Genomic DNA, 12,050 nt, shown 5'->3' on the forward strand with positions numbered 1-12,050 from the left:
CCGACAGCGCCAAGAAACCGAGTAGTGGCAGTTTGGGGAACTACCCCCACTGACTAACTCGGCCACCGCGGGAGACTCGGACTCGGCAACATTGCCGGTTATTGAGGTGTTGTTTTTGGAGTATGAATTTTACCGGTTAATAGAGAATTCTGGATATTTAGGTGCCGTTTAAACGAGAGTTTCCTGTAATTTTGACCGACTATCCTTTATTTACAGAAACCTTCCTGCCGGGCTTTTAGAATCTTGCAGTGCAGAAGGAGGCCATTCGGCCCATCGTGCCTGTGCCGACTCTCTAAGAGATATCCCCCCCCACCCCAACCCCTGCTCTTTCCCCATAGCCCTGCAAATCTTTCCTTTTCCGAGGATATATCCACCTCCCATTTGAAAGTCACTATTGAATCTGCTTCCACCGCCCTTTCAGGCTGCACATTCCAGATCACAACATCTCGCTGTGTGTAAAAAAATATATATATCTCTGCTCACCCCTGGTTCTTTTGCCAATTATCTTAAATCTGTGTCCTCTGGTTATCGACCCTCCTGCCAGTGGAAACAGTTTCTCCCTAGCTACTCGATCAAAACCCTTTATGATTTTGAACACCTCTATTAAATCTCCACTTAACCTTCTCTGCTCGAAGGAGAACAACCCCAGCTTCTCCAGTCTCTCCACATAACATCCCTGGTACCATTCCAGTATCTTTCCTGAAGTGCGGGGGCCAGAATTGAACACAGTACTCTGACTGAGGCCTAACCAATAATTTATAAAGGTTTAGCATAACTTCTTTGCTGTTGTACTCTGTGCCTCTGCTTATGAAGCCCAGGATCCTTTTTTTGTGCTTTTTTAACAGCCTTATCAACCTGCCACCTTCAAAGATTTGTGTATGTGTGCCCCCCAGGTCCCTCTGTTCCTGCACCCCCTTTAAAATTGTACCATTTAGTTTGTGTTGCCTCTCCTCCTCTCCTCATTCTCCCTAACAAAATGCATCAGCTGTTTCTGATTATCTCTTGAACCCATTTTTACCGTCTGTTTCAAGGACTGTTTCTGGTCATTTTGACCTATTTTTATTTTTTTTTACAAAAAACCTTCTGCCTGGCTTAGAGAATCATAGAATCTTACGGCACAGGAGGAGGGCACATTGTGCCTCTTTGAAAGGGCTGTTCAATTAGTCCCACTCCCAAGCTTTTGGTCATCTATGTGTCCTAATGTGACTTGGTGTCAAATTTTGTTTGATAATCGCTCCTGTGAAGCGCCTTGGGAGGTTGTACTACGTTAAAGGCGCTATTGTAATTTAGACCTATTATTAACTTTTTTTTAAACAAAGAAACTGCATGACTTTCCTCCTTGCTTTTATCATTTTTATCACGTATCCTCGATATTTGAATCCTTCATCTAAGTGAACAAATTCACCTGATTCGTTGTGTCTGTAATCTCCTCCAGCCCCACGACCCTCCGAGATCTCTGCACTCCTCTAATTCTGGCCCTCTTGAGCATCCTCCATTTTAATCGCTCCACCATTGGCGGCCGTGCCTTCAGCTGCCTGGGGCCCTCAGCTCTGAAATTCCCTCCCTAAACACCTCTCTATCCTCCTTTAAGACTCCCCTTAAAACCTATCCCTCTGACCAAACTTTTAGTCGTCTGTCCTAACGTGGCTCGGTGTCAAATTTTTGTTCGATAATCGCTCCAGTGAAGATCCCTTGGGACGTTTTACTACCTGCAAGGCGCTATATGAATGCAAGTTGTTGTTGCCAATCCTCTATCGTCCCAGTAGCGCCCACCGGCACAGACGGGCACACACGGGTCTGTCAAAGCACCAAAGGTTGTTGACATAAGAAAACTACTAGGCACTTGGTCTAAGCATTAAACAAAGCTTTAATCAACTGTTTTACAACATGGAGGTCTAGTTGTGTCCTTCACTAGTTCCTGTTAAGAATGTCCTGCGCAAGCTGGGCCCGTGCCCGAGTATTTATACTCTCCCTGGACAGTGCCACCCGCAGGCCGCTCAGTATTATTTCATAAGTCTTTCTTTCATGAATGACTGATTCATGTCGGTTGTTACCTTTGCTTTGCCCGTGGGGGTATAGTTTTCACCCATGGATTCTGACTTGACATTCCTTGCCTACCTGACATTAATGGCCTCCCCTTAATCTTTTCATCTTTTAGGCAGCCTGCAACGAAAAATACCTTTAGGCATTATCGAGTGCTGGGAAAGGGAGGATTTGGTGAGGTGAGTACGATGATCGTGTTTGTGGTTGAATGCATCGCTGAAGATTTTTCTCGCGTCTTAATGCGAGTGTAATGACCACTTCCCCCCCGCCCTCCCCACTGTGCGAGGGGAAAGGCGAAGTCCCACGTGAGTCATTGCTCATGCCTAGCCCCGAGTGACTTTAGACGGTCTTACAATTTAGAGGATTGAGAAATTTTTAGAAACCAGCAAAGGATGACTAAAACAAAATTATAAAGAGGGAGAAGATAGAGTATGAGAGTAAACTAGCAAATAATATAGAAATGGACAGTAAGAGCTTCTACAGGTATATAAAAAGGAAGAGAGTAGTTAAAGTAAACGTTGGTCCCTTAGAGGTTAGAGGATGAGTCTGGGGAATTAATGATGGGAAATAGAGAAGTGGCAGAGACTCTAAACAATTATTTTGGATCGGTCTTCAGGATAGAAGACACTAAAAACATCCCAATAATGGATAATCAAGGGGTTATAGGGAGGGAGGAACTTAAAACAATCTCTATCACTAGAGAAAAAGTACTAGGCAAACTAATGGGGCTAAGGGTCGACAAGTCCCCTGGACCTGATGGCCTGCATTCTAGGGTCTTAAAAGAAGTGGCTGCAGAGATAGTGGATGCGTTGGTTGTAATCTACCGAAATTCCCTGGATTCTGGAGAGGTCCCAGCGGATTGGAAAACCGCAAATGTAACGCCACTATTCAAGGAAGGAGGGAGACAGAAAGCAGGAAACTATAGACCAGTTAGCCGAACATCTGTCGTTGGGAAAATGCTGGAATCCATTATTACGGAGGTAATAGCAGGACATTTAGAAAATCAAAAGACAATCAAGCAGAGTCAACCTGGTTTTATGAAAGGGAAATCGTGTTTGACAAATTTGCTAGAGTTCTTTGAGGATGTAACAAACAAGGTGGATAAAGGGGAACCAGTAGATGTGTATTTGGATTTCCAGAAGGCATTCAATAAGGTGCCGCATAAAAGGTTACTGCACAAGATAAGAGCTCACGGAATTGGGGGTAATATTTTGGCATGGATAGAGGATTGGCCAACTAACAGAAAACAGAGAGTCGGGATAAATGGGTCATTTTCAGGTTGGCAATCAGTAACTAGTGGGGTGCTGCAGGGATCAGTGCTGGGGCCTCAACTATTGACAATCTATATTAATGACTTGGATGAAGGGACCGAGTGTATTGTAGCCAAATTTGCTGATGATACAAAGGTTGGTGGGAAAGCAAATTGTGAGGAGGACACAAGGAGTCTGCAAAGGGAGATAGATAGGTTAAGTGAGTGGCAGATGGAGTACAATGTGAAAATGTGAGGTTATCCACTTTGGAAGGAAGAATGAAAAAGCAAATTATTATTTAAATAGAGTGAGACTACAAAATGCTACGGTACAGAGGGATCTGGGGGTCCTAGTACATGAAACACACAAAGTTAGCATGCAGGTACAGCAAGTAATCAAAAAGGCAAATGGAATGTTGGCCTTTATTGCAAAGGGGATGGAGTATAAAAGTAGGGAAGTCCTGCTACAGCTGTACAGGGCGTTGGTGAGACCACACCTGGAGGACTGCGTACAGTTTTGGTCTCCTTATTTAAGGTGGGATATACTTGCATTGGAGGCAGTTCAGAGAAGGTTCACTGGGTTGATTCCGGAGATGAAGGGGTTGTCTTACGAGGAAAGGTTGAGCAGGTTGGGCCTATACTCATTGGGGGTTAGAAGAATGAGAGGGTATCTTATTGAAACATATAAGAGGGTTCTTGACAGGGTAGATGCAGGGAGGATGTTTCCCCTCATGAGGTATCTAGAACGAGGGGGCACAGTCTCAGAATAAGGGGTCGCCCATTTAAGACGGAGACGAGGAGGAATTTCTTCTCTGAGGGTCGTGAATCTTTGGAATTCTCTACCCCAGAGAGCTGTGGAGGCGGAGTCAGTGAATATATTCAAGGCGGAGATAGACAGATATTTGAACTACAGGGGAGTCGAGGGGTATGGGGAGAGAGCGGGAAAGTGGTGTTGAGACCAAGATTGGATCAGCCAGGATCTTATTGAATGGCGGAGCTGGCTCGAGGGGCCGATTGGCCAACTCCTGCTCCTATTTCTTATGTTCTTATATACAACAGCTCTACCGATGGTTCAGTAAGTTTAGCCATCGAGTGATCGATCCATAAACATAAGAACATAAGAATTAGGAGCAGGAGTCGGCCATACGGCCCCTCGAGCCTGCTCTGCCATTCAATAAGATCATGGCTGATCATCGACCTCAACTCCACTTTCCCGCCCGATCTCCATACCCCTTGATTCCCCTAGAGTCCAAAAATCTATCCATCTCAGCCTTGAATATACTCAAAGACTCAGCATTCACAGCCCTCTGGGGCAGAGAATTCCAAAGATTCACAACCCTCTGAGAGAAGACATTTCTCCTCATCTCAGTCTTAAATGGCCGACCCCTTATTCTGAGACTGTGACCTCTGGTTATAAACTCTCCAGCCAGGGGGAACATCCTCCCTGCATCCACCGTCCAGCCCTGTAAGAATTTTGTATGTCAGCCTGGATTTTTGTGTTCGGGTCTCTGGAGTGGGACGTGAACCCACAACCTCCTGGCCCAGAGATGCGTTGTGCTACCGTCTGAGCCACGGATTGACCCAGATATGGAATACCGCGCGAGTGCAGCATTATCAGAGGTACTGTCGTTTGCAACACACGTCCGTCTAATGCTCCACCTGCCTATTCAGGTAGACATTAAAGATCCCAATAATATACAAGAGCTGGGAGTTCACCTGATGGTCATCCTTCCTCCTACAATCCAAACAATCAGGTGATCATGCCATGGAGGGAGTGCAGCGAAGATTCACCAGACTGATACCTGGGATGGCAGGAATGACGTATGAGGAGAGATTGGGTCGATTGGGCTTGTACTCGCTGGAGTTTAGAAGAATGAGAGGGGATCTCATTGAAACTTATAAAATTCTAACAGGACTGGACAGATTAGATGCTGGAAGGATGTTCCCGATGGTCGGGGAGTCCAGAAACAGGGGTCACAGTCTAAGGATAAGGGGTAAGCCATTTAGGACAGAGATGAGGAGGAATTTCTTCACCCAGAGAGTGGTGAACCTGTGGAATTCTCTACCACAGAAGGCAGTAGAGGCCAATTCATTAAATATATTCAAGAAGGAGTTGGATATATTTCTTAAGGCTAAAGGGATCAAGGGATATGGGGAGAAGGCAGGGACCGGGTACTGAATTTGGATGATCAGCCATGATCGCATTGAATGGCGGAGCAGGCTCGAGGGGCCGAATGGCCGACTCCTGCTCCTATCTTCTATGTTTCTATGAACTGGTTGAGAATAATTGTACTTCACTTGTTTTCCACCCCGCCCCCCAGGTGTGTGCTTGTCAAGTCCGTGCGACAGGGAAAATGTACGCGTGTAAAAAGCTGGAAAAGAAGAGGATAAAAAAACGAAAAGGAGAAAACATGGCATTAAACGAAAAGAAGATTTTGGAGAAAGTTAACAGCAGATTTGTTGTGAGTTTGTGTCTCTATTACGAATATATATTTTGATCTGCTCAAACCATGCTTTGTTCAAAGACTCCACCTTTTTCTATTTACACGTGTCACCATCTACAACCCATCTGCTGCTAGCTTTCACCCTCTCTCCCCTGTAGGTGTTACAACAACAATGTATTGATACAGCGCCTTTAACGTAGTAAAACGCTCCAAGGTGCTTCACAGGAGTGATTATCAGATAAAATTTGACACCGAGCCACATAAGAGAGTGCGTTTGGGGGGGGGGGGGGTGGAGAAGGGGAGGATTCGTGGGGGGAGAGGGTGCGTTGGGTGAGGTGGGAGGGGGTGCGTTGGGTGAGGTGGGGACAGTGACAGGGTAACACAAAGAATTCGACCCAACACAATCGTCGCTAAGCAAAAGGAAAAATATCTGTCATATTGGGCAGAAACAACAAAAACCCAAAGCAAACTCAATTGCTACTTGGCCCTAAACAGACAATACAACATAGCTGATTACCTGACCATGGTAAAGGATAACAAACTGAGAAGAACCTTGACAAGGTACAGACTTAGCGAACATAGCCTAGCGATCGAAAAAGGCAGACACAGGCAGACCAGGCTGCCAAGAGAAGACAGGATATGCTCTCACTGCAGTCAGGGAGTGGTTGAGACAGAGATGCACTTCCTCACAGCCTGTGGAAAATATCAGGGCATCAGAGAGAATTTCTATCAAAAATTCTCACAAATATGCCCTGAATTCAGAAATCTGACTGACAACCAAAAACTCCCATTCCTACTGGGGGAGGAGAGAAGCTGTGTAACACTGGCGGCACACTATGTTACAGCTTGCCATGAACAGAGGGACAACCAGTAAACTAAGACAAGAATATATATAAACAAGGCGAAAATATATTTATAAACTCAGGGATATACCTGTTTATACACTGTATGAATAGAACTGCGTTTATGTGTTCAACCATAAATGTATTTTGATGCTTTGGCAACATAAGATGTACCTTATCATGCCAATAAAGCGATTTGTATTGTATTGTATTGTATTGAGAGGGAGGGGGTGCGTGGGGTGAGGTGGGGGGGGGTTGCGTGGGGTGAGGTGGGAGGGGGTGCGTGGGGTGAGGTGGGAGGGGGTGCGTGGGGTGAGGTGGGAGGGGGTGCGTGGGGTGAGGTGGGAGGGGGTGCGTGGGGTGAGGTGGGAGGGGGGTGCGTGGGGAGAGGTGGGAGGGGGTGCGTGGGGAGAGGTGGGAGGGGGAGAGGGTGCGTGGGGAGAGGGGGGCGTGGGGAGAGGGTGCGTGGGGAGAGGGGGCGTGGGGAGAGTGGGGGGAGAGGGTGCGTGGGGAGAGTGGGAGAGAGGGTGCGTGGGGAGAGTGGGGGGAGAGGGTGCGTGGGGAGAGTGGGGGGAGAGGTGCGTGGGGAGAGTGGGGGGAGAGGGTGCGTGGCGAGAGTGGGGGGAGAGGGTGCGTGGGGAGAGTGGGGGGAGAGGGTGCGTGGCGAGAGTGGGGGGAGAGGGTGCGTGGCGAGAGTGGGGGGGAGAGGGTGCGTGGCGAGAGTGGGGGAGAGGGTGCGTGGGGAGAGTGGGGGAGAGGGTGCGTGGGGAGAGTGGGGGAGAGGGTGCGTGGGGAGAGTGGGAGAGAGGGTGCGTGGGGAGAGTGGGGGGAGAGGGTGCGTGGCGAGAGTGGGGGGAGAGGGTGCGTGGCGAGAGTGGGGGAGAGGGTGCGTGGGGAGAGTGGGGGAGAGGGTGCGTGGGGAGAGTGGGAGAGAGGGTGCGTGGGGAGAGTGGGAGAGGGTGCGTGGGGAGAGTGGGAGAGAGGGTGCGTGGGGAGAGTGGGAGAGAGGGTGCGTGGGGAGAGTGGGAGAGAGGGTGCGTGGCGAGAGTGGGAGAGAGGGTGCGTGGCGAGAGTGGGAGAGAGGGTGCGTGGCGAGAGTGGGAGAGAGGGTGCGTGGGGAGAGTGGGAGAGAGGGTGCGTGGGGAGAGTGGGAGAGAGGGTGCGTGGGGAGAGTGGGGGGAGAGGGTGCGTGGGGAGAGTGGGCGTGGGGAGAGGGGGGGGAGAGGGTGCGTGGGGAGAGTGGGGGGAGAGGGGGCGTGGGGAGAGGGGGGGGAGAGGGTGCGTGGGGAGAGTGGGGGGAGAGGGTGCGTGGGGAGAGGGGGCGTGGGGAGAGGGGGGGGGAGAGGGTGCGTGGGGAGAGTGGGAGAGAGGGTGCGTGGGGAGAGGGGGCGTGGGGAGAGGGTGCGTGGGGAGAGTGGGGGGAGAGGGTGCGTGGGGAGAGTGGGAGAGAGGGTGCGTGGGGAGAGTGGGGGGGAGAGGGTGCGTGGGGAGAGTGGGGGGGAGAGGGTGCGTGGGGAGAGTGGGAGAGAGGGTGCGTGGGGAGAGTGGGAGAGAGGGTGCGTGGGGAGAGTGGGAGAGAGGGAGAGAGGGTGCGTGGGGAGAGTGGGAGAGAGGGTGCGTGGGGAGAGTGGGAGAGAGGGTGCGTGGGGAGAGTGGGAGAGAGGGTGCGTGGCGAGAGTGGGAGAGAGGGTGCGTGGCGAGAGTGGGAGAGGGTGCGTGGGGAGAGTGGGAGAGAGGGTGCGTGGGGAGAGTGGGAGAGAGGGTGCGTGGGGAGAGTGGGGGGAGAGGGTGCGTGGGAGAGTGGGAGAGAGGGTGCGTGGGGAGAGTGGGAGAGGGTGCGTGGGGAGAGTGGGGGAGAGGGTGCGTGGGGAGAGTGGGAGAGAGGGTGCGTGGGGAGAGTGGGAGAGAGGGTGCGTGGGGGAGAGTGGGGGGAGAGGGTGCGTGGGGAGAGTGGGCGTGGGGAGAGGGGGGGGAGAGGGTGCGTGGGGAGAGTGGGGGGAGAGGGTGCGTGGGGAGAGTGGGAGAGAGGGTGCGTGGGGAGAGTGGGGGGAGAGGGTGCGTGGGGAGAGTGGGCGTGGGGAGAGGGGGGGAGAGGGCGTGGGGAGAGTGGGGGGAGAGGGTGCGTGGGGAGAGGGGGCGTGGGGAGAGGGGGGGGAGAGGGTGCGTGGGGAGAGTGGGAGAGAGGGTGCGTGGGGAGAGGGTGCGTGGGGAGAGGGTGCGTGGGGAGAGGGTGCGTGGGGAGAGTGGGAGAGAGGGTGCGTGGGGGAGAGGGTGCGTGGGGAGAGTGGGAGAGAGGGTGCGTGGGAGAGGGTGCGTGGGGAGAGTGGGAGAGAGGGTGCGTGGGGAGAGTGGGGGGAGAGGGTGCGTGGGGAGAGTGGGAGAGAGGGTGCGTGGGGAGAGTGGGGGGAGAGGGTGCGTGGGGAGAGTGGGGGGAGAGGGTGCGTGGGGAGAGTGGGAGAGAGGGTGCGTGGGGAGAGTGGGAGAGAGGGTGCGTGGGGAGAGTGGGAGAGAGGGAGAGAGGGTGCGTGGGGAGAGTGGGAGAGAGGGTGCGTGGGGAGAGTGGGGGGAGAGGGTGCGTGGGGAGAGTGGGAGAGAGGGTGCGTGGGGAGAGTGGGAGAGAGGGTGCGTGGGGAGAGTGGGGGGAGAGGGTGCGTGGGGAGAGTGGGAGAGAGGGTGCGTGGGGAGAGTGGGAGAGAGGGTGCGTGGGGAGAGTGGGGGGAGAGGGTGCGTGGGGAGAGTGGGCGTGGGGAGAGGGGGGGGAGAGGGTGCGTGGGGAGAGTGGGGGGAGAGGGTGCGTGGGGGAGAGTGGGAGAGAGGGTGCGTGGGGAGAGTGGGGGGAGAGGGTGCGTGGGGAGAGTGGGCGTGGGGAGAGGGGGGGGAGAGGGTGCGTGGGGAGAGTGGGGGGGAGAGGGTGCGTGGGGAGAGGGGGCGTGGGGAGAGGGGGGGGAGAGGGTGCGTGGGGAGAGTGGGAGAGAGGGTGCGTGGGGAGAGGGGGCGTGGGGGAGAGGGTGCGTGGGGAGAGTGGGGGGAGAGGGTGCGTGGGGAGAGTGGGAGAGAGGGTGCGTGGGGAGAGTGGGGGGAGAGGGTGCGTGGGGAGAGTGGGGGGAGAGGGTGCGTGGGGAGAGTGGGAGAGAGGGTGCGTGGGGAGAGTGGGAGAGAGGGTGCGTGGGGAGAGTGGGAGAGAGGGAGAGAGGGTGCGTGGGGGAGAGTGGGAGAGAGGGTGCGTGGGGAGAGTGGGAGAGAGGGTGCGTGGGGAGAGTGGGAGAGAGGGTGCGTGGGGAGAGTGGGAGAGAGGGTGCGTGGCGAGAGTGGGAGAGAGGGTGCGTGGCGAGAGTGGGGGAGAGGGTGCGTGGGGAGAGTGGGAGAGAGGGTGCGTGGGGAGAGTGGGAGAGAGGGTGCGTGGGGAGAGTGGGGGGAGAGGGTGCGTGGGGAGAGTGGGAGAGAGGGTGCGTGGGGAGAGTGGGAGAGAGGGTGCGTGGGGAGAGTGGGAGAGGGTGCGTGGGGAGAGTGGGAGAGAGGGTGCGTGGGGAGAGTGGGAGAGGGTGCGTGGGGAGAGTGGGAGAGAGGGTGCGTGGCGAGAGTGGGAGAGAGGGTGCGTGGGGAGAGTGGGAGAGGGTGCGTGGGGAGAGTGGGAGAGAGGGTGCGTGGGGGAGAGTGGGAGAGAGGGTGCGTGGGGAGAGTGGGAGAGAGGGTGCGTGGGGAGAGTGGGAGAGAGGGTGCGTGGGGAGAGTGGGAGAGAGGGTGCGTGGGGAGAGTGGGAGAGAGGGTGCGTGGGGAGAGTGGGAGAGAGGGTGCGTGGCGAGAGTGGGAGAGAGGGTGCGTGGGGAGAGTGGGAGAGAGGGTGCGTGGGGAGAGTGGGAGAGAGGGTGCGTGGGGAGAGTGGGAGAGAGGGTGCGTGGGGAGAGTGGGAGAGAGGGTGCGTGGGGAGAGTGGGAGAGAGGGTGCGTGAGGAGAGTGGGGGGAGAGGGTGCGTGGGGAGAGGGTGCGTGGGGAGAGGGCGCGGAGAGGGTGCGTGGGGAGAGGGGGAGGAGAGGGAGAGGGTGCGTGGGGAGAGGGGGGGGGTAGAGGGTACGTGGGGGAGTGGGGCGGGAGAGGGTGCGGGGAAGAGAGGGTGCGTGGGGTGGGGGGAGGGGGAGAGGGTGCGTGGGGAGAGGGTGCGTGGGGCGAGGGGTGCGTGGGGCGAGGGAGCGTGGGGAGAGGGGGGAGAGGGTGCGTGGGGAGGGGGGGGAGAGGGAGAGGGGGAGAGGGTGCAGGGGGGAGGGGGGGGAGAGGGTGCGTGGGGAGAGGGGGGGAGAGGGTGGGGGGGGAGGGGGGGGAGAGGGTGCGTGGGGAGAGGGTGCGGGGGAGGCTGCGGGGGGGGGGGAGAGGCTGCGGGGGGGGGGGGGGGGAGAGAGGGTGGGGGGGGAGAGGGTGCGTGGGGGAGAGAGGGGGAGGGGGGGAAGAGAGAGGCGGTGGGGGAGAGATTGTGAGAGAGAAGGTGTGGAGGGTCCCTGAATGTTGGTGTCCAGGGTCCCAGTACTTCTTAACCTGGCCTTCCTGTGTGTCCCCCACCCACACCGGGGCATTGCCCAAGTGCCCATTCCCTAGTCTGAGCCCTGATAATGCCGGGATATTTGCCTTTGGAAGTTTGGAGAGAGGAGGCCTCACAGCTGACCCAGTCCTGTGCACTCTGCACAGACGCCGAATTATTCCAGCAACATGCTCCACTCCAGTGAATCGATGTATTTTTTGTTGAACTATTGGTCAGAGTAAGCCGAGTTGATTAGCTAGAATTATGCATAGTTCCTCTGCCCCCCGCCCACCCCCAGCAGGTGGGGTAGGTCTCAGCTGGGCAAACCGAGGATAGCTCACCAGCACCCTCTGCTGGTAATCCGCATGATTTTACCAGTTTGAATCCAACTTCACAAGCTGGGGGAATCCCTAACCCTTGGCTGCTGTCTGGCTGAGCTGAAGCTGGCTCGGTTTCAGTAACTGGGGCGCCCCCCTGACTAGAGAGAGAGCATACACTCCACATCAGGCAAGCAGAAACACTTAATCTGGAAGCTTGACCTGGTCCTGAACTTTGCTGCCCGTATCCTCCCCGTTCGCCCATCAGCCCTGTGCTCACTCACTGACCCTACATCAGCTTCCGGACAAGTGACGTCTCAAATTGAAAACTCTCATCCACGTTTTCAAATCCCTCCATGGCCTCCTCGCCCCCCTCCCTATTTCTGTTCACAATATATATTAATGATCTGGACGAGGGAATTGGATGTAATATCTCCAAATTTGCAGACGACACAAAGCTGGGTGGGAGGGTATGCTGTGAGGAGGATGTCGTGAAACTCCAGTACGATTTGGACAGGTTGGGTGATTGGGCAGAAACATGGCAAATGCACTATAATGTGGATAAATGTGAGGTTATCCACTTTGGTCGACCAAAACTGCACACAATACTCAAGGTGCGGTCTCACCAAGGCCCTGTACAACTGC

The 12,050-nt window shown here is 55.0% G+C and overlaps 1 protein-coding gene across 1 annotated transcript in view; it reads left to right on the forward strand.

Annotated features, from left to right (window-relative positions):
* LOC147123982 (G protein-coupled receptor kinase 5-like) overlaps positions 1-12,050 on the forward strand; it is a 160,841-nt gene that overhangs the window by 129,018 nt on the left and 19,773 nt on the right. The window contains exons 7-8 of the mRNA XM_086002705.1: positions 2,159-2,222; positions 5,614-5,782. Coding sequence (XP_085858831.1) covers positions 2,159-2,222; positions 5,614-5,782 — 233 coding nt within the window. The remainder of the gene's footprint in view (positions 1-2,158; positions 2,223-5,613; positions 5,783-12,050) is intronic.

The sequence above is a fragment of the Somniosus microcephalus genome, chromosome 1, assembly GCF_052327205.1.
Source record: "Somniosus microcephalus isolate GS21.2 chromosome 1, FLI_Smic_1.0, whole genome shotgun sequence".
Classification (NCBI taxonomy): Eukaryota; Metazoa; Chordata; class Chondrichthyes; order Squaliformes; family Somniosidae; genus Somniosus; species Somniosus microcephalus.